A 21,125-nucleotide genomic window follows, 5' to 3' on the forward strand; every position below is an offset into this window, starting at 1 on the left:
AGGCAAAAGCTGTGACCTCTAGGACAAAGGCACACAGTATCACGCACAGAGGAGGCGCAGGTGTGAGATAAGGAAGCAATCATGTTGGTCTCCCAGGGAAGGAAAAGGCTGTGTAGATGGCTAATGAAAAGGGCACCGAAGTCCTCCACGTGTCTTCGAAGGGGAATGAAAGATCTTCTGGGAGGATGAAAAGAATTAGACGTGTCGCTCTCAGGCAGCAAGAGAGCTGAAAGGAAGGTGTGTCTCTCCCAGCGGCCACACAGGGGAAAGGCTCCGAGTTGTAAGGAAATGGGAGGTGTCTCCGATGTTTATTTTTGCCTAGCAACCCGCAGCCAACTGCTTCCCCCAGCTGCTGTCCACACGCGCCTCTCGGCCTCCCCGGGTCCTAGCGACTAGGAGAGCGGTCACTCGGTGTCAGTAAATCCAGGAGTGTGTGTGTGTGCGTGTGCGTGTGACTGGCGGGCAGCCTCTCCTTTGCCCATGCTCGGCTGTCACCTAGCTCAGCGACCGTCCCCTCCCTGGGCCTGACGCTCCGAGGTGACCCTGGCACAACTAAGTTATCTACATGACACACTGGGGGACGGTGAGGTGTTGAGGTCCCGGGGGCCGGCGTGGGGGGGGAGGGCGGTATTGTTTGTGAGCAGCCATTCGAAGCCGCCAGTGGGCTCGTGTTTGGGGGGACGCTTGTTAGGGGAGGGGTCTCTGCAGCGATTTCGGTAGGAGGGCAGCTATGGTAGGTTGCGCTGTGTGGCACTGGAGGGGCGTTGCAGGCCTGGAGGGGAAACGATCGTGCGGAGGGGGGGGGAGGAGGAGAACCGAAGGATTTGGGGAGGGGGGTGCGGGGAAGAGCAGAGCAGATGGCCGGAGGCGGGGGAGGCGGAGTGCGGCCGGGGGCTGCAGAGTTTTCCCGGGGAGCCGAGGGGCGGCTCTGCAGAGAATCGGAAGGCGGGGAGGGGCTCCCCAGAGTAGCCGGGAGGGGGATGGGGCGTCGGTGAGCGCGTGTGGCCCGGGCCCCGGCGTGGGTGGGTGGGGGGAGGCGAGGGCGTGGCCTGCGCGCGGGGGCGGGGCTGTCCTCCTCCTGGGTCGGGCGCTGTGTGTGTGTGTGTGTGTGTGTGTGTGTGTGTGTGTGTGTGTGTGTGTGCGCGCGCCAGTGCGCGTGCGCGCGCGGGCCCGGGAGGAGGCTCCCGAGCCAGTCGGTCCTCGCGGCGCAGCCCGCCGCCGCTCCCCGCGCCCCTATGTGAGGGAATCGGGGAGGCCCCGTGGCGCGCAGGGGAGGGCGAGGCATGTGCACGGGCCGGGGGTTGCTGCAGCCGCCCGAGGACGAGGAGGACGGCGGCGGCGAGGAGGAGAGCGGGGGGCTGGCGGCGGCGGCGGGCCCGGGCCGGGGGGATGCAGCGCGCTGTGTGTGTCTGGCTGTAGCTGACCCGAGGCGGCGAAGGAGCGCCGGAGACCCGCGGGAGGGACGTCCGGGCGGCGGCGGCGGCGGCCGCTGCAAGAAGTAGCAGCGGGACCGGCGACGGAGACGGCAGCCTGGAAATGCATTTTCCTCTTCAGCGGCCATGTTAACCAGGAAACCTTCGGCCGCCGCTCCCGCCGCCTACCCGACCGGTAAGGAAGGCCGGGTTCCCGCATCGACCCCCCGCCCGCCCTCCGCCTGGCCCGTCGGTGCCCGCGGGGCCTGCTCCGGCCTCGCCTGGCGGCGGGGGGTGGGGGGGAACCGCCGTCTGCGGGACCTCGAACAAAGTCGGCGGGGCGGTACGCGGGAGCTGCGGGTGCTCATTGTTGCACGCGGGCCCAGGGCGGCCCCGCGGGGAGCCCTTCTCCCCGAGCTTGCTTCCCCCTCGGGTCCCGAGCATGGCGACGCCGCGGCGCCCTCCTCTGCTTCCCCCTCACCCCCCCAAATCGCTCTCCTACACAGCTTGCAACGTGGGCCGAGAAACCCCGGCCCCGCCTGGGCTTCCGCGCCGGGTGGCGAACTCGCGCGCCGGGGCCCGACTTAACTTTGCAGCTGCCGGAGCCCCGCCCGGGGGTGGTGGGGGGGTGCGCGCCCGGGAGCCCCGACGCCCCCCGCTCGCCCTGCGACAGCGCGCGCGGGGCGCTCCCTCCGCCTTCTCCCGGGAGCGGGGGCTTCGCTGCCCATCGGGGTGTCGGGGGGGGAGGATCTGGGTGGCTCCCCCCTCCCCGCACACCCCCCTTTGACCCTCTTTTGTCTCCTCTCGTGCGTGTGACTCTCAGGCCGAGGAGGGGACAGTGCCATTCGCCAGCTTCAAGCTTCTCCGGGGCTCGGTGCGGGGGCCACCAGGAGCGGAGTGGGGACCGGCCCGTCCTCCCCCATCGGCCTGCCACCTCTCCGGGCCAGCAACGCTGCAGCCACAGCCCTCACGGTGAGACCCAGCCCGCGGGAAGGCTGGGCTGGGGGCAGTCCGTAGAACCGTGGGGAGGAGGGGGGGGAGATGGGGGGAAGGTGTGGGAACGTGGAGCCTAAGCCAGAAATCCCCCAGACTTGGGGTGGTGATGCCGGGCCGGGAGGAGAGAGGGCGAAGTGCAGACGGTTCCACGCCCCTGGCCAGGATCCTGTCCTCCCTCGACGCCGCCCTCTGTAACTTGGGCGAACCCAAAGCTGCAGCCACAAAGGAAGATTCGTGGCGTGGGCCCCTCATTTCCCCTCCGGAGCCCGCCCACCCCTGAGCTCCTCTTCCTTGGGACTTCCTCTTTGCCACTTTTCTTCCCTCTCTCTCTCTTCCCCCACCCTCTTCTTTTTTTCTTTCTTTTTTTCCACCCTAGCTTCCTAGAGCTCCCAGCCTGGTAAACACCCCCCTCCCCCCCATCCCGTGGGTAGCAAGTATTTATAGAAACAGATCTGTGTTAGGGGACAGCCAGGCCGCCCTGCCCGGAAAATCGATCCCCAAAAGAGTCTTTTAAGGCCTGGCTTCAGCCAGTAGGGAGCACCGCCAATTGTCCCCCGCGTGTGTAAGCATGTTTTATGAGGGCTACAGGTTTGAGCACAGCAGAAATTGTAATTAACATGAACAAAAATAAGAGCCACAGCAGCAGTCAAAACAAGCCACCCCTGCAGGAATCTGTAGTTGGATATTATTCAGAAGGAAAGGGCCAGCTTCGCTTTGTAGGTGGCCAGCAAGGGAAGGGCACCTGGCAGGTGCTGTGGTCTTCCCTCTAGAGCTCAGCATGGAGCTGGTGGCTGCAGAGATTGGCAGGTGAGCTTATCTTGGCTCCCAGGGACTACCCTTGCCTGGTGCCCACCAGCCTAAAGGAGGTAGGTGGTCAGGGGCGTAATGGAGAGTTTCCAAGACTTCTTTTATATCTCAAATCTTTCACAGGACCCCCTAAGATGGTTCTGTGGGAGAGATGCTTGCTAGAGATAGGGTTTTGTTGGCCAAGAGAGAGTTGAATTCTTATAGAAAAGACCATTTGTATGTAGCCTGTAAGGGAGTGTTCCTGGGGGGTGGGGGTGGGGTTCACTTGTTCCCTAGAAACTTGTTTGTCAGAGGAGAATTTATGTGAGGATGTCTAGACTGTAGTTGTGCCTGTTGGACCTGGGGAGGTGTAGACAGGTTTCTTAGAAAACGTTCTTTCATCGTTCTTTTTTCTTGACACATCTAGTCCTAGGGGCTAGGAATTTATTACACAGAAATTAATGTGTGCAGGTAGGATGGATGATTTTGTGTATTGCTGATTATGTTCTCTTCACAGTGATATAGTTGAGTAACTGCTATTGGTTTTAGGAGTCATGGTTTTTGTTTTTTTTGGGGGGGTTTGGTTTGGTTTAGATTCATCTGACAGTTTGGAAAATATAACATCCAGTTTTTTTCCATGTGTTGATGTAATCACATGACATGATGTGAACTGGGAAAGATGTATTTGGTTTGCATCTGGCTTACAATTTTGTAAGGAAAGGGGTTACTTGATCAGAGGCTCTGTGCAATTGAAATATGTAATGAAATTAGAGAAAACAAAAGTTTCCAATGGAGGGGATAGCCTGTGTATGGTGTGCCAGAGAGGGAAAGAAGCGCCTGTTTTCTCAGTATTTCTAATGATGGGTGCTGGTGTTTTGCTGTGGCATGTGTCAGATTTACCTGTGTTAAGTGTAAACTTCAGTGTGCTGTTGATCATTAGATGCTTGGTTTTGAAAGTGGGAATTTGGGTTTCAGGTGTTGTTTAGTTTTGATTTCATAGAACAGACAAGTTTGGCACACACAGAGTTTATCTGGTTCTGCTCCTTCCTTTTTAGATGACGATGCCAAACTCCACAAGTTAGCTGCTTGGTGAGGAGTCCCTAGTCAACACAGAGTAATGCATATTAATAACCCCACACACTCCTGGAGTCTGGTTTTAATAAACTACCTGGCATGACTGATTCTAGGAATTGTATTAGCTTTATTATAAATGTAGGAACTATCACAGATTCATATTTTCATAGGTCTGTCTGCTCTTACAAGGTTTTACATTATAATTCTAGAGCATCTACACCTAGGAAGAACTGTTGTTGAATGAGTGCAGAGAAATGATCATTACAGAGAGGAGAGAAAAATGATCTTTTCAGAGGAACATATCCATATTTTTCCTTGTAAATGATATAGTGGGAAGGTAAATATGTGATTAGGAAGATTATCAGCTTTGGAATTTCCCACTTCCCTTTCTTTTCTGCCCCTGAGTATCTTTAGTCACTTAGTTTATTTCTGTTTGTCCTAAAATTATACCTAATAAATACCTTGGTTCCTGTTAAGTTTTTTTCTGTTAATGCCATGTGGGAAATATTAATATACTAACCTTTTAAAATTCTGGACTATTAATATTTGCATCACTTTTCTCAACTTCCAGTGTTTAAAGCACTCTATAGTTATAAATTTTACCCTTATAAAATAATTAGAATTAAAGATGTAAAGTTAATATTTTTAAAAAGTAATATTATTTTAAAGAAAAAAAAAGTAGACATCTGACTCAGGGCCTATCAGCTTAAGTTGTGGTGTTTCTGGACTCATTTTTATTACTGTAACACTACATAATATTCCTAAGATGACTTCAAAGAAGTATTAAAACACCCAGAAGTAGCAGCACTTGTTTTCTGTTAGATTCAAAGTACCAAGCTAATGAAACTGTTAATTTCACATAAGTTTTAATATTATGTCTTCTATGGTCAGAAGAGGCTTTTGTAGGTGTCTCTGTTTTAGCCTTTATCCATCCAATTTGAGGGTGTTTAGATCATTACATTAATTCAATCTGCTGTATAATTTAAATGTGACACACACTGTTAGGCATTAGCAAACAGGAATAAGTCATGATCTCTGATTCCAAGAGGCTTGAGTGACAGTGAAAGGCTTTAATATTCAATATCTTTAAGTTTGTGATGTAGATATATACATATATGTGTCATATATATATGATATATATACATATATATGTATACATATATACACGTCATATATATATATATATATTTTCAGGATATATATATATATATATATATATATATATATATATCCTGGAAATATTCTGGCTTTTCTAGTTTCCCTCCATGTAAATTTTTGTTTGTTTGTTTCATAGAAGAATTAATCATGCTTTTCAGTTTGGTTGTGAGTTCAGAGTCCTGCAATGCTGTAGATTCAAAGTTCTTTTTTTCTTTTCACTAAGGCTCTCAAATGACTCTCATTATTTTGTTTGGTGTTGCAGTGCTTCACATTCCTCTGGCATCCTTATTCACTCATGTCTGGAGCCTCTACTACTTAAACCATACCTACAACCTGACATTTTGCTGGTTGATTGAAGATGGTGGCAAGTGTATTCTTTTGCCCTAGGCTTGCTTCAAACCTTAGTTCTCCAAGTCTTAGCCTCCTGAGTAGTGAGGATTACAAGCATAAGCCACTGCTATTTCTCTTCAAGTGACTTGAATATCTAGAAAGTGTAAAGATCCACATGTGGCTCTTATGTATTTAGTCTCTGTTTCTGCTATAGGTGCTTTTTAACTCACTGCCCTTTACCACTAAATCTCTGCCAGTGTACCAATGTACTGCAAGCCTAATGTCTTGTGATTTAGGGCACCAGGGACATTTTTCAATACCCTGAATGTTGACTTCATGTTTTATTTTGAAGGTACAAAAAATACCCCTTAACTGCAAGAGAGTTAAGGACTGTCATGTGTGCTCCTATTCACTAGATAACCATTGAGTATTTACTGTAGTTCATAGGGACTTAAAAAGTATAGAGGGGACCCTACCCTGGAATTGTTCTCAGCCAGGTGGATGAAATTGATGTTAAAACAATTATAGTAAAATGTAGTAAATATCAGTGATATTTCAGTGTACTACAAATGCAAAAGTAGGTGTGTCATGGATCAGAGGAGGTAAGAGTTGAACCAGGCTGGCACTGAAGAGTGAGTTGAACTTATCATTTAGATGGTAATAGGAAAGACATTCCAGGAAGCATTTGAAAAGAATGATACATAGCTCTCACTTGCTAAGTATGATACTAAACACTTCATACATATTGCCTTTTAATCCTCCTTAGAGCCCTATTAAAGTAGCTTTGTTATGTTTTCTTTTCTTTTTTTTTCTTTTCTTTAAGAACAGGACAATAAATAAATTGCCGGTGGTCACACCATTGTTAATGAATGTTATTGGACATTCATATCTTATGTATTGAACTGAAAATCTCTGGGCTTCTATGATGCGACCTCATCAGAAATAGTTGTCTAAAAGAGCGTGGTGTTTCCACAGGTCTTAGGGGAATTCAGCTTCCTTTTTGGAGAGAAGGGTAAGAGTGGTAGGTGAGATTGAAAGGGCCCAGGTAATTTAGGCTTTACATTAGAACCTTGTGTCCTTACTGGGAAGTTTTTGCATTAGTTGAGGAAATGGAGTGCATCTTTGGTCCATGAACAGAAGCATGAGCAGTCTCACATTGAGATTTGTAAGCTGGCACTCTAGAAGCATTATGTTGGGAAGAAATTTGAAGAATTCTAGGTTCCAAAGCAGTGTTTTGAGGCCATTCCAGTCTGCCAAGATGACAGGAGTGTAAGGTGGAAATGATGACCTGAGTGGATAGACAGTCAGGAGGCTTTGGGGTGATTTGGGAAGGTGAGGGAGATGTTGAGAGATCATTCCAGGTAACTAGTGCCAAGGACTCACAGGTCTGTACAACTAGAGTATGTGTATGCTGAGGGGAAGTCTTCTGTTTAACAAAAATTGAAGCATACGAGAGGAGGTAACCATTTGATAGAAAAATCTTGAGTGTGAATTTCCTCTTGGAGCGGGCTCCGATTAGCCCATAAGCATGTATCTTGAACCTAGCAGACATGGATTCTGAGGGTCAATTATAGGATTCTGACGATTCATTTCATGCGTGGTACTGAAACTTTGGTTTATGTCTGGATCACTGTGGAAGGATTGTGGGGATTTAAAAAAAAAAAGCAAATGAGAGAGATTGATGCTTGACCCTACCTAAGGGTAAGTGAACTAATAGTTGATGTGGCAAAAAGAGACCAAGGGAAGATGGAGAGAGAGATGGTCCAGGGTTTTTTTGGGGGGAGAGGGAAGGGATAAATTCTCTCATTCTGGTTATATTTGATATCATTTTTTTTTCTTTTTTTAAATTTTATTTTATTGTAAAGATGCTGTACAGAGGGGTTACAATATGAGTAAAGCAATGAGTACATTTCTTTTTTTTTTTTTTAATTGTGAAAATACCATACAGAGGGGTTACAATTACATGGGCAAGGTAATGAGTGCATTTCTTACCAAGTGTTGTTGCCTCCTTCTTTGTTTCCCCTTCCCATCCCTTCCTATCATTTTTTAATTATGAAAAAAAAATCTTGCTGTAGTAAAACAGTGAATTTATCATGTTAAAAGTTTTGCTTAGTTATCATTTTAGGAATCCTTACAGCCTTAGCTTTGTCTTTAATGAAACTTGATTCTTTCTATAGAATGTATACAAGCAACATTGGTTTTATTCTTCCAAAATACCTCTATCCTGGCCTGAAGAAAACAGTTCTTCAGGAGACATGTATTTCAAATTTCAGGTCCTTTTTTTCCCCCTGGGATTTAAAAAACTAATAGGAATATAGAAGATGAGGCTTGGGAAGAAAAACACTGAACAAGCCTTTAACCATTTTTATATATGCTTAAAACATTCCTAATACATCTTTTAGTATATTTTAGCCTAGGATGAAGATGAATAACCTGTCCAGCTATCTTAATAAAATATAAGGTCACCTAGCTTGGAGCATTATCTATGACTTAAAAGAGCCCAACTAAAAAATCTAAAAATCTCTGAGAAATAAAAGTCCCAATTCTATGAAGTCATAGTCAGACAGGCCCAAGTACTAGCTTCAACTTTGTTTTAGAAGTGGAAAGAAACCTCATTCTAAAGATGGTCATTATACCTGTTACGTGTCAGTTAAAATGTGGGTTTCATCTGCTAGTAGGAAGGATTTAGAATTTCATTTTACAATTCAAGTATTCTCAAACCATGTCTCAAATTACTGTGCTATTTCCACAGCAAACTTTTCTTCTTCACTTTTCTCTGAGAGGTAGGGAGTTTAGGATAACAGAAAAAATAAACAAAATGGTGACCCAGGACTTTAACTAGTTATGTCCTAAGCTTTTGAAAGTCAGGGTACATTGCCCCTGTGTGGCTAAACTGACGTTAATATTAAATAAATGAGATGAATTGTGAATGATACATTGATCTTTGGTATGTCACGTAAAAATTGTATAGTACGCTGCTTAGAGGAAAGAAAAGGAGTTTTTGGCTTACCCTGTCTGTTTTATTTGGACAGCAGGGATGGTGTTCAGGGATGGTGTTTGTGTCTGAAATAGAAATTGCCTCTTTGTATTCTTTATAGGAAAGTAGAGCATCCCAGAAGCCTCTGTCTCAAAAGATTGCTGAGCCCTAGACAGAAAGAAGGCCCCAGCAGTGTGGTGGTTGCTTGGTTTGTTGGGCTGAGTGGCCTTAAATGGTCATTATAGTCAGTAACTCCCAGAAACTTTTAAAAATATGTTAGAGGTTTACAAGATAACTATAGTGCATGTCCACATGGGGATCTTTTGAGGCTAAAAGCACATTGTAACTTCAGCACTGGGTCTTGTGTATGTTCCTGGGTTTAATCAGTTTTTCAGGGAAGAGAGAGATGCTGGTGAGAAGGTGTTTGCAGAATAGGTCTATATATATTGGAGAAAGAGTACACAAGACAGGGATGGTCCATGTCCTCATGTTGATAAAAGTACCAAATGAGGTATGGAAGGTGCTGACAGTGGGTGTGGGGAACAGTGTTAGATTCTTCCTGCATCCTGTTCTATTTTTATCTTAAATGTAGATTTGGGTGGCACACCCATGATGTACCAGGCCTGGAACTAAATACTAGGGATAGGATAATGACCAAGACACATTGGTCTCAGCCTCCATGGAGAACGAATCCTTAAGGATCCTGGTTATATACAGCAAACTTACTTGTCTGTCAGGTGTGGCCTGTGCTTCCTAGGCTTACTCTTGTCTTTATTGAATCAGTCTCTCAGCGTGGTATTCATTCTCTCTGCCAGGCATTTGTGGGGTCTTTCTTGGGTGACCCCTTTCGCTTTGTAAAACTATTTCTGGTTATGGAATCAAACTAAATTGGATTTTGTAAAGCTGAGGGTGAGGGCTGACTTACAAAGTCACATTTGAACCAGGCAGGCAGACCTCTTCTGTTCTACTCACATGTCCTGTCTGAATTTCAGATTGGTGGCAGTAAGCACACAATGAATGATCACCTGCACGTCAGCAGCCACGGCCAGATCCAGGTTCAGCAGTTGTTTGAGGATAATAGTAACAAGAGGACAGTGCTCACCACACAACCAAATGGGCTTACGACGGTGGGCAAGACAGGCTTGCCAGTGGTGTCAGAGCGGCAGCTAGAGAGCATTCACAGGCGGCAGGGGAGCTCCACCTCTCTGAAGTCTCTGGAAAGCATGGGAAAGGTGAAAGCTACCCCCATGACACCTGAACAAGCAATGAAGCAATACATGCAAAAACTAACGGCCTTTGAACACCACGAGATTTTCAGCTACCCTGAGATATACTTCTTGGGTCCAAATGCAAAGAAGCGGCAGGGCATGACAGGTGGACCCAACAATGGTGGCTATGACGATGACCAGGGATCATATGTACAGGTGCCCCATGATCATGTGGCTTACAGGTACGAAGTCCTCAAGGTCATCGGGAAGGGGAGTTTTGGGCAAGTGGTCAAGGCCTATGACCATAAAGTCCACCAGCATGTGGCCCTGAAGATGGTGCGGAATGAGAAACGCTTCCACCGACAGGCAGCGGAGGAGATTCGAATTCTGGAACATCTGCGGAAGCAAGACAAAGACAACACCATGAACGTCATCCACATGCTGGAGAATTTCACCTTCCGAAACCACATCTGCCTGACATTTGAGCTGCTGAGCATGAACCTCTATGAGCTCATCAAGAAGAATAAATTCCAGGGCTTTAGCCTGCCTTTGGTCCGGAAGTTTGCCCACTCGATTCTACAGTGCTTGGATGCTTTGCACAAAAATAGAATAATTCACTGTGACCTTAAACCCGAGAACATTTTGTTAAAGCAGCAGGGTAGAAGCAGTATTAAAGTGATTGATTTTGGCTCCAGTTGTTATGAGCATCAGCGTGTCTACACTTACATCCAGTCGCGCTTTTACCGGGCTCCGGAGGTGATCCTTGGGGCCAGGTATGGCATGCCCATTGATATGTGGAGCCTGGGCTGCATTTTAGCAGAGCTCCTGACGGGTTACCCACTCTTGCCTGGGGAAGATGAAGGAGACCAGCTGGCCTGTATGATTGAACTGTTGGGCATGCCCTCCCAAAAACTCCTGGACGCGTCCAAAAGAGCCAAAAGTTTTGTGAGCTCCAAGGGTTATCCCCGCTACTGCACTGTCACGACTCTGTCAGATGGCTCTGTGGTCCTCAATGGAGGCCGTTCCCGGAGAGGGAAACTGAGGGGCCCACCAGAGAGCAGAGAGTGGGGAAACGCACTGAAGGGATGTGATGATCCTCTTTTCCTTGACTTCTTAAAACAGTGTTTAGAATGGGATCCTGCAGTACGCATGACCCCAGGCCAGGCATTAAGGCACCCCTGGCTCCGGAGGAGGTTGCCAAAGCCTCCAACCGGGGAGAAGACATCAGTGAAAAGGATACCGGAGAGCACTGGTGCTATCACGTCGATTTCCAAGTTACCTCCACCTTCCAGCTCAGCTTCCAAACTGAGGACGAATTTGGCACAAATGACAGATGCCAATGGGAATATTCAGCAGAGGACAGTGTTGCCAAAACTCGTGAGCTGAGCTCCAGTCCCCTGACGCTGGTAATCTGAGAGATACGACATAGCTGAGCCTTACTGGGTTGAAAGGAGTAGCTCAGCCCTGTTTTTATTTGCTCAATAACTCGACTCATTTGTATCTTTTCAGCACTTAATTTTGATGTAAGACAGTCGTTTGTTTTGTTTTTATAAAATACATGGGGACAATGCTTTAAGTTTTTATACTTTCTGAAACCGTTTTTCTTTGTGTGTGTGTGTGCGTGTGCGTGTGTGTGTGTGTGTGTGTGTGTGTTCAAAAAGTACGATGAGCCTTACTGTATTTAGTGTGGCAGAGAAATAACATCAGTGGCAGGCCATTGGTTACTACATCACTGCCGTGCTTTTACAGATTGGTCAGACATTCACTATGTTTCCATGGTTCATATACTCCCCTGGGAGGTGGCCCTGTAAGGCCCTCCTGGTCTCTCCATGTATCAGTTTCGTGCACAGGTTTAGCATGTCTTGCTGCCATCTTCCAAGAATTAAGTCTGGGTGTTGGTGGCAGTTAGGGGGGAGAATGGTCAAAGTGAAAATGATGTGCTAACAAAAACCACACCCTAAGATCCCCAGCGTTTAAATTGCCCACTTAGCAGTCTGACACTCTAAAAACTAGCAGAGCAGCATTTAGTGGACAAATAGAAATGGAAATGTGTGTGTCTCCAAATTTTCTAATAGGATTGGCAAGCTGTTTTTGCAAGAAGCGTCCTATCACAGAATTGGTTTTGCACCTAATTTTAGACATGAACTCCACGATGGTTCCTTCCTTCTCCTTGCTCTCCTCTCTGTTCCCCTTTTACTGCATATCTGCTGCCCACGTTTAGTTTGCCTTCTTCCTTTGGCGATATATCCCAGACCGTTAACACCGAAAGAGACATTTTGGCTGTGATTGTGACCATCCTTTCATACTCCAATTTTTAAAAAAGGATAGCAGGCTAGCTACTTAAGAGTTTCCATAGTTCCAAAGAAGAAAGACTTAGCAGATTAGAGTGAAATCACACTTTTTAGGTGCCACTGTAAGGTTCTCTTAGCCCGGGAAAGTAACTCTTTAAAAAGAAAGATGGTTGAAAAATCCTCTTGGTGAGCAGAAGTTACCTTGGCCATTCAGTAAGGCCAGGTTTAACAACACCTTGAAAAGAGGAGAAGTTCAACTGCAAGTTAAATGGTTTGACTTACCTTTTTTATCATTAGAAGAATCATGGAAATTGCATTCCTCTATTTTATTTTACTTTCTTTTGGATTGCACTGACTGTTTTATGTGGAAGTGACACTTTACCTGGAAAAGTAACTGAGAGTTAGTTAGGTAAAAGAATATTTTCTTCTCTGAATAATGCTTATTTTCACAGTGAAAATTTTCAGTATTTTATCACTAAGGTATGAACAGTGAAATATATCAATATCAAGGCACGTGGAAAAAGTTCTTTAGTATGTGCAATTTAATATAGAAAGATTTCTGCCTGTTTGGATAATGGGTTTGGGGTAGTATAAATTAGGATAAATAATCTTTTATATGCACAGATATTATTGTATTGCCTGTAAACTGATTTACAAGTACTTAAGGCACGGTCCCCAGTGAGGCCAAGAAAGTTTCCGGTTAAGTTCTTTGAATATTAATTCTACAGTTTCTCTTACTTAAAAAAAAAATAATGTCATTTACAACAAAACATTTTACTTCTCTTGAGACCTTGCCAGTTGATGGTGGAAAAATATGCTCAGGAAATATTTCAGATATTTGCCAAAAAAAAATAGCCCAGTAATAAGGTTAACTTATTGATAAGATAGTGATGTCGCTACTTGCTTTAAGGGTGTCACTGATAAATTAATTTGTACTTCTGTATTTAGAAATTGTAGCTAATTTCCCTTAGTCAAATTCTTTAGCATATTGTACACATTGCTGTGTAACCCTTGAAAGTGCAATAATGTTAGTAAATTACATTTTAAGTAATGCTCATGTGACAATACCCCCATCAGTGGCTTAGAGGACTTACCATTTGTGTATTTATTCAAACTTCAGCTTAAAGGCAGAACATTCATAAGCCTTAGTTTGGTGGTGGTGTAAAACCACGAACCTCTTTATGATGGTTATTTTCTTTAGATCATTAAAATAAAACCGTATGAAAAGCTATTTTCTCCTTATGAAGCTCCTCCTCCATCTCCACTCTCATTTGTACATGTAAGTTTAAATCTATGAACCTGAGCCTGCCATTACCAACTTCCCTGTAACATGGTACATGTGAAAATGTGTAAGTGGTCTAATACTGCTTTACTTTCTCCTTCCACACAAAACTGGTTCCTAAGATGCCAGCAATGCATTTGTGTCTGTCTTTATTCACAAATGTGACCGGAAACTTTGAAGCCAAACTATAATGTGCAGTGCTATGGGGCTTAAAAAAATTTTTTTTTTTGTCCAAATACAGTACAATATCCTTTAGTCACAAAAGCCCCATGTTTTAGCATTTAGTAATAAACTGCTTTTTCAAGTTTCAAGTTTGATTATAATGTCAAAAACAAAAAAAATAATGTGGCATCTTGTTGACTTTTAAAAAGTAAATCAAGGGCTCTGATAGGCTAGTAGGAGTTGGCTTGGAAGCAGTCTCACAGGTTCCCATTGTCTAGGGATGTTTGAGCTGTTTTCAGACTTAAGAATGGCACAGCGTCGTCTTGTCTTTGGTTGCAGTCTCATCTGGCTCCATTTCTTGCACACCAGAGTGTTCATTACCACATAAGTGTGTGTGGCTACAGCAGTGGAACAGCAGTGCTGCAAGACAGTGTAGATTAATAGTAGAAGAGAAATTGTGCCCTTAGTGTTAACAATGTGCCTTTTGTTCTGAATGCCATGTTGTGGGGCATGCATTGTTTGGCCTCTTTAACTGTTTGAATACTAGGTAGGAAGGATGGAACCCACCTCTGCAAAGATACATCTGTCTTAAATATCTAGTTACAGGCCTTAATAGAAACCATAAGGCGTGAATTTCATCGTCAGGCGCTGACTGAAGGAATTCCTGTGTTTAAGGGGTTAAAGATGGTCTTTATTGTATCTTAACATCAGACTGATTTTTTAAAAGATATTTTTTGTTATGCTAACACTAGACAAAAATCAACTGTATTTGTAAAAATTTACCTCAAACCATTTAATTTTATAGTGTGATTAATCCCAGGGCATTTGGTATGAACCAAAGTGCATTCCTTTTATATGTGCCTGGCTTCTAGTAAGGATGGCCAGGGATTTTTACAACTTGGGTGCAAGGCACTTAAGCCACTTTTAAACTTAATAGGTGGTTTGAAGTCATGTTAAATGACTCCATCAGAATGTTCAAAAAACACTTTCGGCATCAGTAGCATTGGGCCATATTGGAATCTTAAAAAAGTGTGAGTTATTTTAAAGAGAGCATTCATTTTTTTTGGTACTTTTTTTCATGTAGAATATTTCTGGTAAGCAGAAGACTTAAAACAAACGGATTTGGTTGGTAAAGGTTTTAATATTGCCCAACATAATGCTGTGGTAGCATTAAAAAAAAGTATTTGTGAACTCTTTGTTTCTTAGGGGCTTGTACATCTCTCTGCTATGGACATAGATAAAATGAATTGTAATTATACTCAGCTCAACTGCTACAGTTATGTCTAGGCAGTAGCTTGAGTTTCTATCGAGCAACAACTTAGACACGTGACTGTAATATGCTGCAACTGTGTGTACTGAAAATATGTGAAAATGGTTGAATGTGGACTGTGTATATATGTATGTAAAAATTTTTGTGAGATGCTGCTGTCGCCACTTAACATAAAATATGTTCTAGTGGATTTTAATCCTAGTGGCCAGTTCTATGATACTGTATGTATTGTACAGCTGCTGACAGGAGTAAGACTGTTTAGTGAATATTTGTTAAATTTTATTGTTGTGGCCAGAGATAATTTCAGAATAAAATTTTAATGTCCTACCTTACTTTTCTCCCCTGTTCTAACTATAATTTAACTCCTCATCTATTTCCTGTATTATCCTTGGTCTGTCAGCCTGGAGAAAATGGACATGCCAAATGGGTAAGTTTGGCATCAGTGGCTTGAAAAGTTAAAGTAATCCATTCTCTTAGTTAGTTCATCAGCAGTAACTTATTAGTTCAAGGTAAATACATAAATACCAAGTTCAGAAACACTAAGGTTTTAGAGGACAGCTCCTGCTTTCCTCAGGCTACTCTATTTGCCTTTAATGTTTCCATGTTAACTTGCTTTATATGGTATCTGCCATGCTCTATCATGCTAGAACTTGCAGACCTCTTTTTTAACTTGGAAGGTGGTCCTACAGCTAGCAGCGCAGAGTCTGTCAGTTCTTCCCCATTCGTTTCCATTCCTTCCTGGGCACAAGCTCTGGCCAGTTAACACTCTTGTGACCACGCAAGCTTTTTAATGTGTGTGCCTTTGCAGGTTCTGTACTTCTGTGTACTCTATGGTTCACATTGGAGAGTTTTCGTGTGCTATCATAACTGAATCAAGAAATGAGGCCTGTGAGGTTCAACTAGCTCCTGGTATGTCAAGTTCAGTTAACACCAAGTTAAGAGTTTTCCTATTGATGATGGCAAGCAGATGCTCTGGTAATTTGTCAGATGTAGGGATATAATGAAGACAAGAATTTCCTTCATGTGGGAAGAATTACCTCACATTTTAATTTACATCTTTCCTGCCACCAACAGCCAAGGAAATACCTTAGTGTAGTGTCCTACATCAATGGTATGATTTGCTAAAGCAAGAAAATACCTAAGAGTTACAAAGCCTAACTTTTGTCTTGACAAGACTATGCTATATATAGACTTCTATTTTGACTTCTCAAAGTTCATATGCAGTGTAAAACAGATGAGACTACTAACCAGCCAACCAAAGTTAAGAGGATATTTTCATTAATTTCTAAGGTGGAAAGGTGGCACTAAAGCAGCAATTTGATTTATATTATCCAGACCAGACCATGACAAAATGTACTTGCCCACTCATTCTCTATTTATCAAATCTTTCAAAACTTTTCCTTGGATTAATTGGTGTTACATTTTGCTTGAATCTCTTTAATCATTTTTCTTTTAGAACCAATAATACAAGTAAATCTTGGAAATTTCCGAAGTTGCCTTCAAACCATCCCTAGAGAATGTAACTAGGTGATATGGATGCCAGTCTTTCTTTAAAAGCACTTTTCTGGTTTGGAAAGAGCATTCAGAGTGATCAGAAGAAATGATATTATGGCTTTATTTTATACTATTGTTTGCTTTTATAAAAGTTTGAATTGCACTGCATTTTCTTTGCCCGTTATACAAACACTTGTCATTGTTAATACTTGATGCTGTCCCGACTGAAAAAATCACTGCCAGTGTGTTGCCCACACATAAAAAAGTGGCATCCTCCTGCAAAATCTTTGGTTGGTTTATTTGATTTGGCTTTGCCTTACTGTTTTAGTGTTGTCTATTTTAATATCCATAATACATTTCATATATACATATGTGTGTATGTATATGAAAGTATATATATATATATACACATATATATGCATATATATGGGAGAGGAATGATAGTTGGCATTTTCTTGCATCTCAAGTAAGTTCAGTGAGGACACTCAAGAACTAACATTTACTCATTTGCAGAAAGCTGACTTGAGTATTAACTAGCCATCTATAGTTAGAAGGAACAAGGATGCTTTATATCACATGTGTCAAGACAGCACTGGTCCTTACAAAGAATAGAGGTGTCCTTCACACATTGCATGGTATCCTATGAACATCAGTCCATCCTCAGATATTCCTTGAGTTGCTATTATCCTCCCTTGGTATCTCAAGACAGACTTTCCTCAAAGTAACTTTGTATAAGCTATACTATTTGGGACCTTAGTTGTAACAGGAAGTTTCAGTCTGAAATACTAAAGGAAAATGTCTAACCACATATTGCATGATTTTAAAAATATAGACAAAAAAATTGAGGACGAGTGTGTTTTAGTTTTTTGGCCCACATACCTTTTAGTTAATTTGTAAAAGAGTGACATTGACATCTCTGAGTTTAATTATTGTAGCTTTATTCTTTATTTTCTATGTTCTTACATGTTTCCATTTTTCTTTTGTTTTGAGTATATGAAAATATAATTTTTGACACTTTATTCTCAGGGATCCAGAATTAAATCTTACTGGTCATAGTAGCAGTAGGTAAATCTCTTTTTTAATTAAAATGTGCTCAGGTTTCCTGTCCTTCATTTCCATATTTAAGTAGAGAATGCCTGCCAGGGAAATAGAGAAAAATTAAAACTTCAGATACAATTTTAAAATACCAAATTGTAAATAAACCAATTTTTAAAACCAAAATATTGTGTCTTTCCTTGCTTTTTATTCTAAGTTATTACCTTATTTTGAGGAGGTTTTAAATATTAAGACCATTTCATTTGTAAAAATGAACCATTTTATTGGTAAAACAAAGCCCATGAATAAGTCCATATTACTTAAGTAAATACTGAATTGTTTTCAGTTGTATGAGGGGGATATGTGATTAATTTACGTAGACCTTCAGTAAGTAGCATGTACGTGTAAATCTGGGCACATTTGCCATCATTATATCTGAAGCAGACTGCCCCCAATCACTTTCCCTCAAATTCAATATACTAGATATTTGGCTTAAGTAGGCTTAGATTTTAAAATATAGGCATATCCAAGAAATAGAACCTTATTAATATGTAGTACAGATGGCATTTAAGAATTTATTTAATGCTGATGACAGGCCAAGTTCTGTTGTAAGCACCAGGAATATGTAGTATTCAGCAAAACAGACATTGTTCTTGTCTTTAGGGAGTTTTTAACTGGTTGGGAAAACAGGAATTGTATAAATTTATAGACAAAGAATTGCTAGGGAGGAAGAAAATGTGGTATTGTGTATCTCAATGGCAGTGGGAAGTTGTGTTGTATGTGTGGATCATAGATTGTTTTCTTAAGAAATAAGTGGCTTTTGAGCTGAGCAAGAGCAGGGTAACGAGAAGAGTAGGTTCAAGTGGCTGGAACCCAGAGAATGAGAAAACTGATGTGAAATGAAGCTGTTAGGTGGCTGGGCATCAGACCATGCCAGTCCCTGTAGGTGTTGTCTTTATTTAAGAAGAAAAACATCCTGTTAGCAAATTGCCTCTCCCCTGCTGTCTTTAGTAAGAAAGGTAAGAGTAGAAAAAGGAAGACCATTGGAAAAGTTGGCAAGAAATGGACCAGAGTAGAGATGACTATATGAAACAATGGATTGAAGGTTCTTTAGAATACACAACTTTCAAGTGTACAGAGAGGGGTGTTTGTGTTGCTACATTACAACAAAGGAATTAATAATATCTAATTTGTTCAAGGAAAGAGTTAACCGGTTACCATTAGGGAATACTGGCAAATTTTCTTTTGCTGAATATTTGAGGACAGAATAAAATTCAATTCATCTACCCATTTGTTCAAAAAAGTTTTAGAAACTTTTAAGAGATTATAGAAAATGTGGGAAAAGAGGCATTGGTGGAGGTTAGATAAGACAAATTCTCCTAGAAAGCAATCTCATTATGTTATTTCCTCTGCCTCCTTTCCTTCCTTCTCAGGTATGGTCTAGTTTTCTTTTACATGCAAAGGATATGTTCCAAAATCCCTAGTGGATATTTGAAACTATGATAATATCCTGGTATATGTCATATTTCTTTATGAACATATGATAAAATTTAATGGATTAATTAGCTATAGAAATAGATTAATAAGCTGGGCACTGGTGCCTCACTTCTGTAATCCTAGCTACTCAGGAGGCTGAGATCTGAGGACTGAGGTTCAAAGCCAGCCTAGACAAGAAAGTCCTTTCCTCCAATAAACTACTCAGAAAAGGCTGGCAGTGGTGCTGTGGCTCAAGTGGTAGAGTGCTAGCCTTGAGCAAAAGAAGCTCAGGGGCAGTGCCCAAGCCCTGAGTTCAAGCCCCATGATTGGCAAAAAAAAGATTAATAATGGTAGTAATAAAATAAGATCAATTAGAACAATACCAGTGTGATAGAACAGTGTAAAATAGTAGTGTTAGAACAGTGTATAACAGAATAAAACCAGTGTACTAGAATAATACCAGTATATTGATACACTTTAACAAAATTTATACTCTTGCTCTTCAAGGGCATTTTAAAGCAAAATAAGGGTTACTTGAACTCAAGTACTGTGATTCCCTGACAATTGTCTTAATGGGAGGGTAGTATATATAGCTCACATACACTGAAAAAAAAGGATGTTTTACATCCACATGGGATGTTATGATATTTACATTACTAAGCATGGCATGCTATGTACAATTCATGAATTGTTTACTTCTGGAACTTTCATTTAATATTTTTGGGCCCTGCTCAACTGACCATGGGTAATTAAAACCATGGAAAGAGAAACCTTGGACAAAGGAGACTATTTTGTTTGGATTGGGTGTATTTAGTATACCAAATCAAAGCATAATAAAGGGAAAGAAGAAGGTCTTTGCCCTTGAAGACTTTATGTTTTTTATTAATTTATTAATTTATTTTTGGTGCTGGTACTGAGGCTCTTTCTTAGCTTTCTTAAGGTTGGCACTCTCCCACTTGAGCTACACCTCCAGTTGTAGCTTTTTGATGATTAACTAGAGATGAGTGTCTTGGATTATTCTGCCCAGGTTGGCTTTGAACTGCCATCCTCTGATCTCAGCCTCAGAAGTAGCTAAGATGACAAGTGTGAGCCACCATTGAGCAAAGCTCATTGACATTGAACGAAAGAACTTCAGGGAGGTGGGTATCTAGACAAGTCTTGATGGACTCCAGATGAGTAGAAAGAAACACACTCTAGTAGAGAATTGCTATAATTGAGAGATATAGCATTTGCCTATCTATCTGTGCAACATTTATGGAGTAACCAGGTACATAATTGTTGGCTTGAAGGGCAGGCAGAGTGAATGGAGAGTAATTCCTTTGGAAATTACTTGTACTTTTCTCAAATGTGCTGTTGTGCCAGCCCCTTCCCAACTGCTGTCCCTGTCTAGAATGACTGGAGTCAGGCAAGGAACTACCTTCCATCCTTCTTTCCCATTGGACACACTGGCAGACAAAATGAAGGTGGTATCTGGAGACAACATTTGAACCTGGAAGGTAGACGCAATAACATCAGTCATGAATACAGAGTTGCTGGGACGGAAATATAGCTAGATGTAAAAAAGGACAAAAGATTGGGCGAACGGTGGATGCTTTACTAGTAGAAGGACCTTTGTTCTCTGTTTTAGCTTTGGCTTGGATTTCAGGGATTTGAACTAAGGGCTTCCTACTGTTAGGCAACTCTGGTAGAGAGATCTTTGTTCCATCTTTTCTGATTTGATTTGAATTTGGGCAGTACTGGAATTTGAACTGAGGGCCTTGTTTTGTTTGTTTTTGTCGGTCGTGGGGAACTCTGGACCTGGGCGCTGTCCCTAAGCTCTTCAGCTCAAGGCTAGTGCTCTACCACTTGAGCCACTACATCACTTCCAGCTTTTGTCTGCTTATGTGGTGCTGAGGAATCGAACCCAGGGGCTCATGCATGCAAGGCAAGCACTCTACCACTAAGCTACCTTCCCAGCCCCGGCCTTGTACATGTTGGGTAAGGCCTTTACAACTTAAGTTATGCCTATAGTCCTATAGGGGTGTTTTAAAGGGTGCAGAAATCCAATGCCTAGGAAAGAGGCATTGGGGATCTAGGATCTAGACCTGACAGAGGCCCATGTGCCTGAAGTTTAATGAACAAGGATAACATAAAATGATGATGAGGAGGAGGAGGAGGAGGAGGAGGAGGAGGAG

At 42.7% G+C, this 21,125-nt stretch overlaps 1 protein-coding gene across 1 annotated transcript; it reads left to right on the top strand.

Moving 5' to 3' along the window:
• Positions 1 to 1,130: 1,130 nt before the first annotated feature.
• Positions 1,131 to 15,278, top strand: Dyrk2 (dual-specificity tyrosine-(Y)-phosphorylation regulated kinase 2). The gene is made up of 3 exons (XM_013021754.1): positions 1,131 to 1,608; positions 2,236 to 2,384; positions 9,726 to 15,278. The coding sequence occupies exons 1-3, from the start codon at positions 1,560 to 1,562 to the stop codon at positions 11,325 to 11,327; spliced, it is 1,800 nt and encodes a 599-aa protein (XP_012877208.1). The 5' UTR covers positions 1,131 to 1,559; the 3' UTR covers positions 11,328 to 15,278.
• The last annotated feature ends 5,847 nt before the right edge of the window (positions 15,279 to 21,125 follow it).

The sequence above is a fragment of the Dipodomys ordii genome, unplaced genomic scaffold, assembly GCF_000151885.1.
Source record: "Dipodomys ordii isolate 6190 unplaced genomic scaffold, Dord_2.0 Scaffold3, whole genome shotgun sequence".
Classification (NCBI taxonomy): domain Eukaryota; kingdom Metazoa; phylum Chordata; class Mammalia; order Rodentia; family Heteromyidae; genus Dipodomys; species Dipodomys ordii.

Excerpts from the sequence above, each read along its gene's own strand:
- Dyrk2 (XM_013021754.1), top strand. The coding sequence starts at position 1,560 with ATGTTAACCAGGAAACCTTCGGCCGCCGCTCCCGCCGCCTACCCGACC. Across the intron at positions 1,609-2,235 it reads TCCCGCCGCCTACCCGACCG|GCCGAGGAGGGGACAGTGCC; the intron begins GTAAGGAAGGCC and ends TGTGACTCTCAG. Across the intron at positions 2,385-9,725 it reads CTGCAGCCACAGCCCTCACG|ATTGGTGGCAGTAAGCACAC; the intron begins GTGAGACCCAGC and ends TCTGAATTTCAG.